The sequence below is a fragment of the Branchiostoma belcheri genome, unplaced genomic scaffold (assembly GCF_001625305.1).
Source record: "Branchiostoma belcheri isolate BF01 breed outbred unplaced genomic scaffold, Haploidv18h27 scaffold129, whole genome shotgun sequence".
Taxonomy (NCBI): Eukaryota; Metazoa; Chordata; class Leptocardii; order Amphioxiformes; family Branchiostomatidae; genus Branchiostoma; species Branchiostoma belcheri.
In genome coordinates, this window is record NW_017802702.1 from 4,225 (window position 1) to 22,102 (window position 17,878).

The 17,878-nt window shown below is 42.0% G+C and overlaps 2 protein-coding genes across 3 annotated transcripts in view; one reads left to right on the forward strand and one right to left on the reverse strand.

The window, feature by feature from the left end:
- Positions 1-1,477: 1,477 nt before the first annotated feature.
- On the forward strand, positions 1,478-8,856 carry LOC109463621 (arrestin domain-containing protein 3-like). Of its 2 annotated transcripts, none has more exons than XM_019760477.1 (8): positions 1,478-1,807; positions 3,115-3,232; positions 3,683-3,805; positions 4,746-4,981; positions 6,346-6,528; positions 6,746-6,961; positions 7,851-7,910; positions 8,685-8,856. In XM_019760477.1, exons 2-8 carry the CDS (start codon positions 3,115-3,117, stop codon positions 8,775-8,777), a joined length of 1,029 nt encoding a protein of 342 aa, XP_019616036.1. In that variant the 5' UTR covers positions 1,478-1,807; the 3' UTR covers positions 8,778-8,856. The 2 variants fall into 2 exon arrangements, with proteins under 2 accessions (XP_019616036.1, XP_019616035.1); XM_019760476.1 differs by having other exon boundaries at positions 1,479-1,807; positions 7,685-7,910.
- A 4,379-nt stretch (positions 8,857-13,235) lies between these two features.
- Positions 13,236-17,878, reverse strand: part of LOC109463601 (death-associated protein kinase 1-like) — a 33,925-nt gene continuing 29,282 nt past the window's right edge. The window contains 10 exon segments of the mRNA XM_019760454.1: positions 13,236-13,250; positions 13,607-13,884; positions 14,164-14,543; positions 15,069-15,484; positions 15,613-15,801; positions 16,246-16,426; positions 16,533-16,678; positions 16,873-17,115; positions 17,327-17,461; positions 17,784-17,846. Coding sequence (XP_019616013.1) covers positions 13,236-13,250; positions 13,607-13,884; positions 14,164-14,543; positions 15,069-15,484; positions 15,613-15,801; positions 16,246-16,426; positions 16,533-16,678; positions 16,873-17,115; positions 17,327-17,461; positions 17,784-17,846 — 2,046 coding nt within the window.

Genomic DNA, 17,878 nt, shown 5'->3' on the forward strand with positions numbered 1-17,878 from the left:
TATAATGGCGTGGCACAAGAAACGGAGATGAGCACGTACACACCTTAAAGGTTTGGGAGGACTTTAGGACGTTGTCTGGGAGCCACTAGCCTAGGTAGCTCATATAGGGAGAAAAAAAAATCCCACGACCAAATAAAGCAAGGTTCAAGTATCGAAATGGAATGTGGCGCTGTAATTGACACGTAACGTTACGTTGAGAACAGACGTAGTACGGCATGGACATTAGTTTGTTAAGCCGAAATCAATCGCGTTCACTTTGGACAAAAGTATAGTCAGCCGTGGCGACTCGGTAAGCCTTTGGTATTTAATATACAGGCTACTTTTACATACATAAGGATTACCGAGTCGCTACGGCTAAAGTATAGCATATCATCTAACGGGTCGTATTATACACTGGACTATGACGCACCGGTGAAAAAAAAAAACTTAAATTGGGAAAAGTGCTCGCAATATTACCGGGAGGTCGTGAGTTCAAATCCCGGCCGAGTTCTACCAGTACAATAGTGTATATCACATACTACTGTAATACTGCTTTCTCTTAGCTTTCTAAAATAAAATAGCGGCCGAGCATTTTGGAAAAGAGCATCCGGGAAGGTCAAACACACAACTTGTACCAGCGGGCCAGTCCCCTGCTGTAGTGTGGCGCACTACCGGGGTGACAGAAATGGAGAAGTGCACCACCCCTACCACATGGAGTGGAACGTGACTTCTTCTTCTTCTTCTCTTCTTCCCTTGATGCCCACAATCGAGGCGTCGATTATTCTGGCATTTCAGGTCAGAGGTCCTTATACTAAAAATTGTCCAGTGTTCACAGTCCATTTAACCTCGCCGGGTCAGTTCCGAATAGTCCCGTCCATACTATTACAGCAGTGAAGACTACATGAGGCTGGACACCAGGTTGTTCACCGTGTCCACCTCTGCTGCATTCCAATCCTTGATGGTTCTAGGCAGGAATGAAAAGTCTCTGTACTGTGTTCTAGTTTTGTTGCCCTTTACAGGTCGTAGCCTTCAAAATAATACTAGTACTAGTAGCCATACAGGAGTTTAATCGTTCGACACCGAGTCTGTTTCGTTGTGCTTCCCCGATTCCTGACCAAATTGTTCCTGTCATCTCCCCCGAAAATGTTCCACGACCCCAGTTCTTCGTAAAATGATGAAAATTAATTATGATTGACGTATCATAAAGCTTCTCATGTTCATGCACGCGTGGATATCATCCATATCATCAAATGAATATGGCCTAACTTAGAATAATGCATAACATCATAATACAAATATGGGCTGTCCTATACCCAAACAAATGTCGAATAGTTTGCTATCTCGCATACAAACCCCAAAAGATCATCGGCAAAAAATAGAGGGGCCGTCGGTTTCAAAACGTTCCATCCTACATCTGCTTGGAGAGTACATCAGAAACAGCTGCAGCGAGAATCTCATCATCACGTCCTACTGCGCATGGCCGCAGGTCGGTAGTCTCTGCAGGGAAGATGACGTTAGTACCAGCTGGGAGGTTTAATCTGTATGTAGGTCACTCTGTCTTCATTAAACCGCCCTGAATAACACACGGTCGCACTAGATACATATGTATGTACAGTCAGTGAATAGCGGGTCGCCATGCGCTGATGAGACATGCCGAAACAGACCGTCACGAGTGGGGATGAGTCACACTGATCCTCGATCGATCTTCGGACATCTCAGAAACGGATACGATACTAGGCTCTTTCGGATCAGCTATTAAAGCAGACAGGAGAGAGACAATAGCAGGAGGTCATCGCCGCGAAAAGCGCGCCTAGGTTCAGGGTTAAAGGTATGTGGTCTAGGGTAACCTTACACTTTCGTAGGTCGTGTACATAATGTTACATGTAAAGGTTAGGTGGACAGGCAAGCGGGTCCGCCTATTTGCCGGAATACATATGAATACACCAGAATTCACTGAAAACATGATGAAATCTACTGGAATACACCTTGCTCTGATGAGTTAACAACATATCTAAAGGTTGCTGTAGTTTGGTACAAGATATCATTTTATAAACATTTGCCCTGGGAACAGAAGCAAAGGCAACAGTGAGTTTTACCTGCGAACGTGAAAACTGACCACAACACTGCTGCAGGAGGGATTCCTCCTTCGAATGCTGACCACTCCTGGAACGTCTGCGAAGGAGGCTTAAAAAAGTCATATATGCCCTATCTTTTATGCCAAAATATAGCAACCCATGATGTTGACAACTATCAAAACTTTCTTAATTTCGTTCAATCCTCGTATAATCCACAATGAAAACAAACATGGCGACTGATCAGGTCACCACTGCCGATCACCACTCAGTAATTTCTGAGTGATTTCTTCTTCCCTGGGCCATGTATCTTATGCCAAATTACAGTAACTTGTGTTACTTCAAAGTATACTTTTGTATTCCAATCCGGTAGATTTTGCCCTCCTTTATGTGCATTCTTCTGTATTCCGGTAATTAGGCGGACCGCAGGCAAACTGGGTGAGTGAGTGATGCCTAGAAACTTCTTGCCCTACTACTAAGTGGAACAGTTTCGTTATCAAGTTGGTCACCGTATAACTACATGTATCATATATATGCCCGTAGCCAGGATTTTGAATGGGGGTGAGGGGTGGGGGTTCCCACTGCTTGAAGGGACCTCGAGCGTCGTAGGCACGAGACGAGCGCCGAAGCTGCGTGGTTCCCAGGGGGGGTCCGGGGGCATGCTCCCCCGGGAAATTTTGAAAAATAAACCTTCTAAAATGGCATTTCGTGCATTTTTGAGAGGATTTCAAAGAAAAAATCAGAGATAAATTTTTATTCAAAGGGAGCAGTTTTTCTACGATTCCAGTTTATCTTTTCAAGAACTTTACATAAAAAGTGGACCAAAAAGTGGACCTTTAGTTTTACATAAAAAGTGGACCAAAAAGTGGACCTTTGACTTGAGCCTTGTGGGGGGTTCTTCCGAACCCCCCGAATCCCCCCTGGCTACGGGCATGTGTATAACTCACAGACAATTGGCCAAACTTGTTTAGGTACATTGCAGAATGCAGTTCTCTGATCTTAAGGAACAGTTAAAAAACTGTTAAATGGATTGAATGACTGATGAACTGCATGTTTAACCCAGATGGGGAAACTTCAACAGTTCAGCATCACGTTTGATGAGAGTAAGGATGTGTTCTGGGCGGGGGAATGTGTCAAAGGTCACGTGGTTGTGCAGGCGGCAGAGGACATGAAGATGAAAGGTAAGAAGGAAGATAGAGCGTCTTAAACTTAAAGGTATCCAATTTCAGGGCAGAAAAACAAAAACAAAATATTTTGGATGAGGAAATCTGTCTGATATTGTCATTTACTGCCATTTCTTAGATACAATTTTGTCATCATTTCATACTTGAAGCATTTGAAATACCTCCAAAAACATAAGATATGTGAGACATATTTTGGGGTACCGCCCATAAATAGGTAGAACTGCTCAGCCTATTAGAACAAAACAAGCAACTGTAATCCATAAAATACTATGAATTTAATGTAATTTGTAATCAGCTCTGAGAATTTAATGTAATCCGTAATTGGTAGTGAAAATTTTGCATAATTGGTAATTGCTTAACCCCATGTAGGTCCTTAGGTATCGCACCACAGTTCCACTGTGTGTCTCATATTACAGTTCTACAATGTGCCTGCCTGTCCCCCTGCAGGTCTGTGGCTGCTGTTCTACGGACACAGCCACGTGGAGTGGGAGCGAGGCAGCGGTGATGACACTATAACCTACAAGGCTACAGAGACATACTTCCACCATGAGGTCACACTGTTCGGCAAAGGTTACGGGCAAACTTACTTTGTCACTGTTTTGTGAGTCCCACAAAGTCACAGGGGCAAACTTAAAGATAGAATGGGAACAAAGTAAAGATGGGGTGGGGGCACACTAGAGATGGAATATGTGGACATACTAAGGCCACACCAATTTAATTTGTTGGTTCTCGGATTTTTTCAGGAAAAATATGAAGCGACAGGGCGAAAAAAATAAAAATAAAAACAGATCTAGGCATCCTATTATAGCCCCAAATGCTACGATAGGAGGTATGAAGTCAACAAAAAGGCTGGTTGAAAATTTAAACAATGAATTTTGAACTTCTAATTATACCACTGCATTGAAAGATGGAATAACTGTAACGACTAGGAAGAAAAGGACTGTTTTCAACTGTTCAGGGCAAAATATGAGCATTTTGCAGTTGATTCTGAATTTTTTTTTTGAAAATCAGGAAAAAATGAAGAGGCGAGTCCGAGAACCAACAAATTAAATTGGTGTGGCCTAAAGATGATTAAGTGCAAATACTAAAGATGATTAAGTGCAAATACTAAAGATGATTAAGTGCAAATACTAAAGATGATTAAGTGCAAATACTAAAGATGATTAAGTGCAAACTAAAGATGAGGTTTGAGTTTCAGTTTATTGCACAAAGATTTTAGCATGTTGCAGCCAGATGGCTGAATTGCATGCTCATTTACATACACTTGTACCATCAGTGAAAGCAAGGTTGAATATAGTAAAACACATTGCAACAGATTTTAAACTTTGAAGTTTAAACAGTTACAAATCTAAAGTTTAATAACTCAAAACATAGTGGTACCTTAACATATCTAAAATCAGTCTAAGCATAGTAATAATTAATGCGATGGTATAATAATTATAAAAAAACTCTCATATCAAAGGGACACAGGTTTAGTGTAAAAGTTTATGCAATGATTCTATAATTGCAGCTCGTGGACAGACTGGAGACAGTGTTGTGCTGCCCACAGGCCGCCATGTCTTCCCGTTCCAGTACCAGCTTCTTGCTGAGGGACTGCCCAGCTCGTTCGAGGGCAAACATGGCTACGTACGCTACATCATCAAGGGCACCATCTACAGGCCCTGGAAGTTTGACCACACCACGAAAACGGCATTCACCATTTTGGATAAAAGCAACGAGGTTTTGCAGGAAGGGTTGAATAGAACTGTGAGTCTTGTAACATGATGCACCTACCAGTAACGTTCAACCTGTGGCTAGCTGTATTGTATTACAGGAAGTTTTCGGTTTCTTCTTTTCACAGATCCTCTTTATTTAGGAAATTGCAACTGAGGATTTGAATTAATGATGAATGCATATTGACAAAGGATCAGACTAACTTTCTGTCCTATTTCACACATCATTCCATGTACGTGAGTATACGCGGGTTTGGTGCAGGTCAAATTGTAGCTGTGCAGGTATTTCTGATGTCTACCTGCACCTAACCTGCACTGGTCCATGTACTGGGTATACGCAGGTTTGGTGCAGGTCAAATTGTAGCTGTGCAGGTATTTCTGATGTCTACCTGCACCTAACCTGCACTGGTCCATGTACTGGGTATATGGGGGTTAGTGCAGGTAAAATTGGAGCTGTGCAGGTATTTCTGATGTCTACCTGCACCTAACCTGCACTGGTCCATGTACTGGGTATATGGGGGTTAGTGCAGGTAAAATTGGAGCTGTGCAGGTATTTCTGATGTCTGCCTGCACCTAACCTGCACTGGTCCATGTACTGGGTATATGCAGGTTAGTGCAGGTAAAATTGGAGCTGTGCAGGTAATTCTCACAGATGTCTACCTGTTATAACCTGCTCTGGGTTTCTGTGGATAAGGATTTTAATGTGACACACTGAATTAAGGTACCACAAACATTTTGAAAAGAATTAATGGCAATGGTTTTTTAACAGTAATTTTAGTAGGATCCATACGTCCTAAATTCTGCGTGCTGCAGGTATAATTTGTCTGAGGTTGCAAGTAATTTTCAATGTTGTCTGCACCAGTGCATGTATGCAGATATCAAGCACTGAGTGGTCTTTCTATCAATGAATGAATGAATGAATGAATGAATGAACTTTATTGCTTGACACAGTACAATTTGTGGCAGTAATACAACAATACTACCAAAACTAGACTATGTTATTACATTTCTTACTACAAACTACTATCTAATAGTATACAGTATATGTCGTTACAATATGTTCATGTATTGATGATATGGTCTCACTTATGAAATAAAGTGTACAGAAATTGACCTACGTAAGCAGATATGGTAGTTGGACATGATGATAATTCATGGAATGTATCGTACTGTGTACCAGATTGGGTGAACTTTGTCTTAGTAGTAATAGTCTGTAACAGTGTAATCTCTTTCATTTCTATACATGTAGGTGGGACAAGTCATAACAAAGTGAAATTCATCTTCAATACTCTCATTACAAGTGGGACACAGTCTCTGAGTGGCTGGTGTGTTGTGGTGTCGACCTTTTTCAATTTGAAGACAATGTGCGCTGATTCTCAGTTTTGTTATCAATTGCAGCATCCTCATGACCTGGCCCAAGCGTCAACCACACCAGGCTGCCTGTGCAAGTCTGGGCCGGTTGAACTGCAGGTCCAGCCGGACCGGTCAGTCTACTGCCCGGGGGAGGTCATGGTCATCACGGGGAACCTGAACAACGACAGTGGGGATGATGTGACCAGTGTCGAGGCAAGGCTGGTGCAGGTACCTGTTGAAATTTTCCTTTTTTTAGGCAGATTTTTAGGGAAAACTGTGAAAACTATTGTACTTGCTATAAAATAGATCTGTTTAAAGCATCCTAAATGCAGCAATTGCCCAGAAGATAATTTATGAAAAGAAAAAAAAAAGGTTAATATCAGACTCACCTCATTTATGATATGGCATACATGTATTTATGACATACTATTATACTTTCATACAGATTGCAACATTCCATGGAAACTACAGTACATTTCTCCAAGAGAAGACCAAGACAATAGATGCCAAAAACATTGTCCAGCGAGTTCGCATCTCCGGCTGCAAGCGGGGACAGTCGTTGGCTTTTTCATCCAGTAACGGTGCGGCTCTCCGAGTTCCCCCGCTACCCCCGCCCTCACTTCGCTTTTGCAAGATTATTGACATCAAGTATCAATTGGATGTAAGTGTATAGGTGGGATGGATTAATGGATCATTGTTGTATGTGGCTGATTTTATCTTTCCCGCCCATGTCTAGAAATTAAATGTTATTTAATAATTATAAAATGATATCAATGTGCACATTGTTAACTAACAATGTTATATCATACGTGCATATGATTAGCATTTCATATGCTTCCTACAGCAATGTTACATTTGCAATATTAAGTTCTTTTGAGATTTTCACAGATGAAACATACTAGTAAGTTAATGTATGGCACTGATTTCATTTTATTTGGTGAAATACTCAGCAGCCATGCATCAAATACCACATGTATGTACATACAATGTACATGTATGTACCAGAACATAGGGCACAATGCAAGATAGGATATTGACCAGTTTTTACTTTATCATATCAGATATGATAAATGAAACATATTCTGAAATAGACTTCTTGTGTAAAAATTCTTTTATGGATGTTTTGGTGTGGTCCCAAGCTTTTCTGTTGCACTCAAGTTTCATGTTCATTTCAATTCAAAGGCTTACATGGTTTGAGGTCCTATTGTAGCTGACTTGTCTAAGCGGTACTAGTAGTAACCCAACTTGTCGGAAACACTTTTTGACAAAAATTGTGAAAGTTGAAAAAAACTTTAATTGTGAATTTTACGTACATGTCGTTGAGTAGAGTACTGGTTTTTGAATCATTACATGGAATAACCTGTACTTTAATGATTTCTCACAGGTTGTGGCATGTGTGGAGGGAACACTATGTTCCTCCAGTCTGAAGACCCAGATCCCCATCAAGATTAGCCCCTACCGGCACCACCCACATGACAGTGCCCCACCCCCCTGGGGAACACCCTGTCCAGAGCCCCCTACTCACCCTGGACCCCCTCCCTACACTCCAGGACCTGCAGTCATCAACCAACCAACAGCCCAAGTCCCTTCTGCACCTGACCTTGGCTTTTGTAAGTAATACAGTAACAGTTGTACTACAAACTTTGGTGTCTCTAGAATTTGATGACTCAGGCTTTTTATTTTTACATCTACAATATTCTATCTTCTTGTTTTGTAACTCTGTAAAGTGGGTACAGTAGATACATGTAGATGGCTACTATGGACAGAATTCTTGATTTTGTCAATGGGAAAGTGATCTCAGAACAACTGACCAAAAAGTGACCACAATGGCCAGGTGACCATGCAGAGATAAGTCCTAGTATGTTGTTCTCAACAGGTGGTCACTAGTATGATTGTGTTATAAAGTGCCAAAGCAAAAAAAAAAGCATTTCTGTATCTTTCTAGCATGTGCTTTGGAGTCTCAAGGCTTAATAGATTGAAAGACTCAGGGTACATGGATGTCACCTTAGCGCACCCAAAATTGGAGCTCAGTGCAACTAATCTTTTTCTGTGGGTGTGCTGGTGACCCAAATATTTCTGTAGGCATTTTTGTAATCAAATGTATTCTTAGTGTCAGAAAAATCTTTGTTGTACATGTAGTACTAAGATTTTAAAATTAGCACCCATTTCAGATTCAAGCTCAGAAGGAGAGCAGTAAGATAATTAGGTTTTGTTTTCTAATGGTGCACCTAAGAACAATTTTTGTGCACATAATTTTTTAAGGTTCAACCAGTGCACCTATTCCCAAAAATGAATTTCGAGCCCCGAGTGCCCAGGGGATGTCATTAATAGATTAAGACGATACGTCAGCATTTTCTGTATCTAACTCTGTGTTGGTTTTGCAGCTTTCACGGCTCCCCCGTCATATGCAGAAAGCGAGTACGGAGTCAGCAGCATCCGGGACACAGACGACACGGACTACACGATGGGTGAGATGAACTTTGCTCCCAAGTACGCCTACTACGACTGGAGCAGGCACGGTCAGTCATAGCCTGGCAAACGTGGCCATACACTTGTCTGACATGAGACGACTTACATGTATAAGGCCACACCAATTTAATTTCTTGGTTAACGGATTTTTCTAGAAAAATATTGGAGCGGGCGGGCGAAAAAAAAATAAATAAAAACAGGCCTAGGCATCGTATTATGGCCCAAAATGGTACGATAGGAGCCATGAAGTCAACACACCAGGCTGGTTCAAAATTTAAACAATGAATTTTGAACTTTTAATGATACCATTGCATTGAAAGATGGAATAACTAACAACTAGGATGAAAAGGACTGTTTTCAACTGTTCAGGACAAAATATGAGCATTTTGTAGTTGATTCTGGATTTTTATTTTTATTTGCAAATCAGAAAAAAATGAAGCGGCGAATCTGTTAACCAAGAAATTAAATTGGTGTGGCCTAAGGACCCCATAAAAAGTTGTACTATTGCAACAGGAAAAGTGACATACACTTCAATTTAGTATTTCTGATTACTACATGTATAGGTAGGTTCGTGCTTAATGTGTCCAAAGTGTCCAAGTAGATTTTAAGATGGTAGGTATAACTTATAAGATGGACCAACATCTTATTTTCAACCTTATAACTGAAAGTATACATTTGAAATAATTGTACTACTAAGCTCACTCACTCACACTCACTATCCTGGTTTTGATTATACCTGTACTGTACTGTACTATACGGTTTCCCTGTCCTAGGGGTGGGCAGCAGTCGGCTGTTCTGGACACCACGCCTCCAGCTAGCTCTGTCCTGTGGGTCTGTACTGGACAGACCACACTCATTGATATATATAACAATATTACAGGCAATCAGTACTTAACGACAACAGGATTCTAGAACTACATTATTAGGCTCTAATTACGAAAATATAGACGATTTTTAGGTGTTTGGAGAAGAAGAAGAGGAAATCGAGTAAAAACAATATGTTTTCCTTCGGTAAACATTACAATATGTTTACCATTTTCTTCGGTAAACATAATAAACCCACAATCCGCCAATTCCATAATGTATCAAAAGAGGGAAATAGTCTTTTTGTGCAACAAATGAAATTATAGATCATAAAGGATTCCGCTATATTGTAACGTAGTTTCCAATATCACATGAATCTTGCACATATCGCTTCCCACACCATGTTGTTTATTTGTCTGTTCGATGAGATATTCCATATTGTTGTGTTATCATGTGATAGATGGTTTACCATTATGATAATATAAACACCCCCCCCCCCCACACACACAAATACATGCACGCACACACAAACACACATACGAGCAAACACACACACACACCGCATTGCAATTAGCAAGAAAAACAAAGCTGGTTTTATTGTGCACTAGTGGCTAAATGTAAACATTACTTAGAAAAACGTACCTGTTTTATATTTGGTCACACTGTCGGAAAGTCACAGTTGTCATATCAAGGAGTTTGGCTTGATTTTTAACCTCCTTGGTGAGTTATAAACCAGTCAAAGTCCTGCCTGGGCAGTTCTCATAGCTGTAGTGATCCATCAAGGGTCATACAAGAAAGACTTGAATCTGGGAAAGAACGTCAGTTTCAACCCGCCGACCGTTCTGCTAGTGCCTGACTTTGATGCACGCCTCGTTGAAATTCCACCGTAAAGTTATTTTTATTCAACTTTAGGCCATGTTGATTTGATTATATGGATGACATCCTCCGGGAGCCCAAAAACTGATGCGCGCGTGCGAATAAAAAAAATGTTTTGCAAAAAAAAAAGTTCTTTTCATTATGAAATCTACATGGTCATGAGGGTTGAGCAAATGGCACAGAATATGGTTTGGCGAATAATCTAGTCTTCAAGTTCATTTCTTTACAATTTCGTCTTTTTTCGTTTAATTTTGGCATTCTACAACATTGGTATAGTTTTTATTAAATATTTTTGTAACTTATGGTATATTTTTGCTCATTTTGCAACTGTTTTGTACGATTTATAGTATGGTTGAAAACGGCCGAAAATTCATGCGCGCGCGGATGTCATCCAATATATTATTCAAATCAACATGGCCTTAATGAAGTGGCGGTTGCAGTGCTGTACAGCGACAGAAGCCGTTTTGATAAACCGTTCTCCAGTCAGGTGTGAAAAGTGCCACGGTGGCAGTGCTCAAGTCCGTGATGAGTGACTTTGACATGTTGATTAACGGGCCAATCAGTGTAAACTTTTATCGACATCTTGTGACTGAACTCTTGTGTTACGAGATAATGCACGGATTGGCTAATCAACCTGTCACGTGCTGTGTACCTGAAGGTAAGTTTTCTCTCGTCATGATGCTATTTTAAGCACCAGTTCCCCCCCCCCCACTCCTCTTGTTTACCACACTCGTCTAGTAGCATAATATGGTCAATCTGGAGCTTTATATCAATTCTCTGGAATGTGGAAGAGTTACCCACACAAAAAGGAAGTACTCAAAGGTGAAAATACCCACAGATAATGGTATAAAAAAACAGAGTCCCTGCCCGACGCGTTAGGCCTTTTATCCATCAAGTCCTACAAAGCTATACATACATTCTTACAAAATGCCAATTAGCTTGCATAGTACAACTGAATGGAAACCAAGCAGATGTGAGACGCATGTTATGGGAATCCCCGAGAAAGTTATATTACCTCCCACTATCTGCTTGGTTGTCATAATCTCCAAGTAGATCATACGGTGGCAAGGCAGTATCCGGTATCCATTGGCCAGAGGAGTGTCTATTAGCCACTGAAGATCTGCCAACAGTCAAATATTGGCTAATGGCCACTCCAGTGCCCAATGGATACTGCCTAGCCACAGTATGATCTGCTTGGAGATTAGCTGTGACCAGTTCTGCGACCAGCTGACCACAAAATCAAGTTTTGACGTATAGCAGAAGAAATTGAATGAAGCAAATTTGAGGGAAGACAATAAATAGGAATAGTATATGGACCGTATGGAGTCCATTCTGAAAACAAGTACTGATTGAACCTGATGAATCAAGACCATATTGAGAGGCAGAGATTTCTTTATTGCGCAATGCTGAATAAAACATACCTCGTAACATCAGCTATGCCCAGAACTGTTCAAACTAGTGCTTAATACAGACTTACAGAACATTGACTGTCCTTTTGCTTTTTTGACAGACATTAATTGCTATTTTGTGGTCAAAAATCATTAAGAATTTAATATTGACAAGTGCAGAGCTCTACAAACATACTGTGCTTGGACTTTGAACTTGTATACTAGTAACTAAAAAGTTGTAATAACAGGAGTTTGGATATGACTATATATATCAAAGAGGTACATGTATGCCACCAAAACATTAATACTGGATTCAACTACATACTAAGGAAAAATGAAGATTATATAACATACTTTCATTGATTGAAAGAAACATATTGTACTTGGCCCAAATCAATGTATGAATAGGCTGAACAGAACTAACAAGTACATGTGCTTGTATAAGTGTCTGGCTCATCAGAAACCAACTACGTACACATGGAAATGTTAGTCACTGTTTGTACTTTCTAACAATGTTCCCATACATGTATATAAAGACCTTGGAATATTTAGGACAGTGATTCTTAACTGAATTGAAGATGCCCTTAGGCTACCAATATATACAGATATATACAGTTTTAAGAAGCCTTGTTAGTCAGAATTTAACGATTAAGGCCTGGTAACTTTTGTACATGTTGTATGACTTCTTTGTCGTAGCTACAACAAAATTGACAGTCTGTGATAAACTTTTCCATCATATCAGAGCTGAATTATGCCCCCAAAAACTTTGAATTTGCTGTCGTAAACGTGTTGTACAATGTAGGTGACCCTCACCAAGGTGTAGCCATACTGCTTACATATTATGTTAAACACTTGTGCTCTTTGGGTCTAAAACAGTCCCTTTTATATCCACACATAGGCCCATGTCCATAGACCTCTAAAAAGGATCAAATACCAACTAAGACCAGTGTGGCAGTTATGTATTAATTGCCATATATGGTAATCCAAAACTATTGGCAAAGATAACCTTTATGATCCAGAATCAGGAACAAGTGGATGTGACCAGGTGATGCTTACTTAACATGTGGCCTTAGATCAGGTGATGTTTACTTTTAAATGCTGTGACCTACTACTTGCTAATGTCAGAACTGGTTTGTCTACTTAAACTCTTAACAACTGAAGAAACAAACCTGTTTTTACGAGGAAGTGCAAAGCTGGATATTTACTAGAATTTCAATTTGCGTACACAATACATTCAACGAAAAAATCTTAAGAAGTTTCACCAAATTTCTATATATCGGAATGAGAACTAAACTGTCCAACTACCTGTGGTTATATTGCACCAATGAAAAATGCTTCTGTAAGTTTCCTGTTGCTTTGCGGAAGGTTTGCATGTGCAACATGTATAAACTCTGATATCTACATCTGGCAGCTCTGGGGAACAAGATATTCTTAGGTGAGGGCAACCAAATATTTCCATCAACAACCCCTTTATTCTTTTCATATCTAAAAGAATGCAAATGTATAATGTTCCATGATTAACAATTTGCTATTTACGCTCCAAAAAATATGATAGAAGGGCTATTTCCAGATTGATCCAAGGAGGTTAAGAACCTTGGTAGATCAAACCTGCTGTAGCTAATCTCCAAGACAATATCAAATTGGCAAGGCAGTATCCATTAGCCAGACAGTATCCATGTGCCACCCATACTTGGGTGGCTAATGGACACTCCTCTGGTCAATGGGTACTGCCTTGCCACCCTATGATCTGCTTGGAGATTAGTTGTTGCCTCTTTCGCATGCATTTCTTTCTATTCCAAGAGGCTGGCAGCATACTGGTCAACTTGTTTTAAAGCCATGTGAAACCCGATGCATGCCTGTTCACCTTTGGCCTCTAGCATGTCTAGCAGCTCGCGCGCTGCATCCTGGGGAGTCCTGGTAGCCAGGACGCGGTCGTTCTCCTCATCGCTGATGACGTCATCGGCGATGAGACGGTCCAGGATGGGCCTGATGTGACGTAGGGTCTCCACCAGCTGGGCACGCTTCCGAGCTATTCTTCCCAGCATGCCTGTGGTGGTACAAAAGGCAAACATTGGTAAAAGTCATTCCCCGAACTTTAATGCGCCTTCTTGGAATTGGAGAATTAAGTGATCATTGCAAATAGGAAGAAAGATGAACACATGAATATAGGTAAGAACATACCTATCAAATCGGAGTATCAAATCGGAATGTTACAGAAGCGTTCACAGAATGGGGATTATGCATATAATAATGTGATCATGTTTCTCATTCTATAAAATATTTGACAATCACGCATTGAAGCCCTGTGTCTAATGATGATACGTACCTTCCAGGTTTCTGAGGTGCAACAGGAGGTCCTTGACGTCTTCTGGAATGTTCCTCCTGGGATGGACGACGTCCCTGCCCGCCCCCGCCGCCTCCTCCACCTCTTCCCTGCTGTAGGCGTGGATCTCACGTCTGTGTTCCCGGAGGTCCAGGGCACTCAGCACCATGTCTTGTGACCTGGCTCCTGGGCTGGTTTCGTGCAGGAGTTTGTACGCCATGTCTGTCAGGACGTCCATGAGAGCTGTGCAGTGCTCCCTGATGCCTTTCCTACTCCTGACGAAGATATTGAGCCGCCTCTTGTCCTGTGAGATCTGCAGCAGGGCTTCTGCCTTCCCGTCGGTACACTTGGCGCTGTTCGTCCACAGGAGTGGTTCGCTGAGCCTGTCTGGATGTGCCTTTGTGAGCAAATTCTTAAGCATGGGGAACAGCTCGCACGAAAAGCTGTCGGTTGTGGAGCAGCAAGTGATCTGGATCCCGAAGTAGACAGCCTTGATGGATACAGGGGACCACGCCTTTTCATCCATCTCTAGATGTTGAAAGTGCAGCAGAAGATCCTTCACTTTTTCCGGGACGTTCCTATGAGGATGGACGACGTTCTCTCCCTTTGCTGCTGCTTTCTCCACCTCTTCTCTGCTGTAGGCGTGAGGCTGCCAACTGTGTTCCCGGAGGTCCAGGGCGCTGAGCACCATGTCTTGTGACCTGGCTCCTGGGCTGGTCTCGTGCAGTAGGCGATACGTCATGTCTGTCAGGAGGTCCATGATGGAGTTGCAGTCCTCCCTGTCGCCGTCGTTGCTCCTGACGAAAATGTTGAGCCACCTCTTGTCTTGTGAGATCCGCAGAAGGGCCTCGGCCTTCCCGTCGCTACATTTGGCGCTGTTCTTCCACAGCAGAGGTCGAGCTTGGAGCTTGTCTGGGTGCGCCTGCATCAGCAGCGTCTGCAGCCGGGGGAACAGGTCGCACGAGAAGCTGTCGATCTCCGTGCGGCAGCGGATCTGCATCCCGAAGTAGACAGCCTTGCCGGACACAGGAGACCACGCCCTCTCGTCTATCTCCTGTTGCAGCATGCTGGGGAGGATGAAGGTGTGACCGTCGAACGAGTGGCAGAGCTGGAAGTCCTGCAGCAGCTTGATGAGCAGAGGGATGTCGGCAACAGTGCCGAAGACTCGCTGGAGTTCCCCATAGGTGACGTGATCTTGGGCAGTTCGCTGGATGTTGTCGATGGGGAAGTTGTCAGGAGCCAGGAGAATTCCAAAGACTGACGTGTACAACCACTGCGGGGACAGCACTACCACAGCAGCGGCATCGCGGCGAAGGTAGATAATCTGAATTTGGCAAAAAAAAGCAGAATATTACATTATAATGCATTTTCGTCAAACATTTGTTCACATATTCCTGAAAATATGTCTTAAATCTTTTTACCATACATACGCAATAGCGTTTGTAGATTTACCTCTCCAATATCATGCAAGTATGATGACGCGAGCTGTACAATTCTCTCTGCTAGGCTGACGGAAATGTCCCGTTGAACAGCTGCTAGATACTCCTCCCACTGCATCACCGGGAACGTTTCTCTCTGCTCCCTCCAGCGTGCCAGGTTGGACATCAGCTGCACACAGACCTTTGGAACTGCCTGTCGGTCCTGCATGTTTTTGTCACACGTGTTTTGTCATGTAGGAAAGAGTACGGATATACAGAATTTAAGGAAAGTAAAGAAAGTGATCTCGATACGGTTTTAGCTAAATGAAGTGTTACTCTCCCACTTTACTGGTCGTAACAGAGAAGACAGAGAACAGAGGTGCTATTTACATGTTCATTGTGCCGGGGAAATTCCTCCTTGCTCTTTTTGGCAAGCACAATAAACAGTGGACCACAACGTCCCGTCCTAAGGACCACGAACCCTTTCCAATTAATGTCAGGTGTGCGACGACAGCTGGGGTTTGAACTCCCAACCTCTTAGTCCAGAGGCAGGGTCGCTAACCACTGGACTACGCACTCACAGATTATCTAACTACATGGTGTTCCTCTCTATTTATGTTCGAGCTCATAAGTATAAGTGAATGCTCATGCTTTTGAAGTTGTTTACCTGCAACATTTCCTCCTTGAAAGCAGCAAGCACGTGTCGTAGCCGTTCGATGTTAGCTGACCCGGCTTTCAGGCAGTTCATCAGGAACACCTCCGGTGACACCACCAGTACTCCCTCGAACAGCTTTCTGTAGTGTTCTACCATGGCTTCGGCGCGGCGGAGCCCTGCACGTTTTGGCATAGAAAGGGAACATTCTGGTTATGTAGCATCTAGGTTATCGAACAAGGACAGAAGGAAAATGGTCAGTTAAACTTGTATCAGAGTGGACTTGAACAACATCTGTCATTTGGTGGTCGTAATGATACGATGAAGCTAATGAGTTACCTGCTGTCTTATCTTGTAGCTTGTCAGCATGACTGGCGATCAAGACGATCCGGGGCATGTTGGTGGGATCTGGGTTACTGCAGTTGATGAAACTTAGCCAACCATGGACCTAGAAAAATGTGTACATGTTTATTGTTAATACTTATTGCTGTATATCCTTTGTCGTTACTTGCATCAAATTGGTTCCAGTATGAGACAGTGGATCTTGGAGTTGTAATAAAATGTTTAAAAGGAATAGACCATCACGTTAATGAGTTATATGAAAATATACCAAAAGATTGACCCCAAAAAATGCCTGCATGCCTGGTGTTTCTGTTCCTCCTCCCCATCTGTGATTTTGTAGACGACCGGGAAGATGGCGTTTGTTGTACGGAGCAGCATGGCGTGTGTGACGTAGAACTGCGCCTGTCCTGCGAAGTCAAGCAGACTCAGTCTCCCGATCCCCCTCACGTGTTTACGTGACACGTGCACTCCTGCGGTGGGGTTGAACTCTTCCTTCCTGAACCTTGTTCGGATGTTCCACAGAACGGCCAGAATGAAACCGGTCTGGAATAAGTAAATAAACAAAGCCATTGTTTTTCTCAGTCTCAGTGTATCTTTCGAAATTATAGTTCTAGAATTATTGTTATGGAAACGGTAAAAGATTGTTGACACATAGTAGTACTGCTCATTGATCGAAACATTTGGCATTGAAATTGGATACGCTGTTAACATAACATAAGCTGTTAACGTGAAATGTGTTTAGTGCTATCCCTACCTTTTTTAGAATGGCCCTCAAGGATGTTTTCCCAACCTGCCCGTCTCCAGAAAGAAACAGCTTTACTGTTGTTTCTTCTTCAGACCCCAGAGAGGAGACCAGCTCGCCGTACTCTGCCTGCTTCCGTGTTTCTGTCTGCGAATTAATCACTTATATCGGTTAACAGACCTTTGTGTCAGAATCTCAAAGTTACAAATAAGCATAAACTTTTCAATTTCTTTTCGAAACTTCTTTATTATTGTCCACATGATACAAATTTGTGAAATTTAGAAAGAAAGCTTACTCTAATAGAACTAGATTTTGACTGACGATTTGCTTTCTCGGATTATGATTAGAATAGCTACTTCTGACACACGGCCCTCCAAGGCTACCACAGACAGTTCTTGAGATCTATACGTATACCTGTTGTCATAATACATACCAGCGTTCCCCATCATTCATGTCTAGTATAACTTACTTCTACCAATAATCTTGTACTTTCGAGCAGTAGTGTGGCATCGTCGACTGGGCGTTTGTCATCCTGAAACAAAAACAAGAAGCCATAGGTGACAA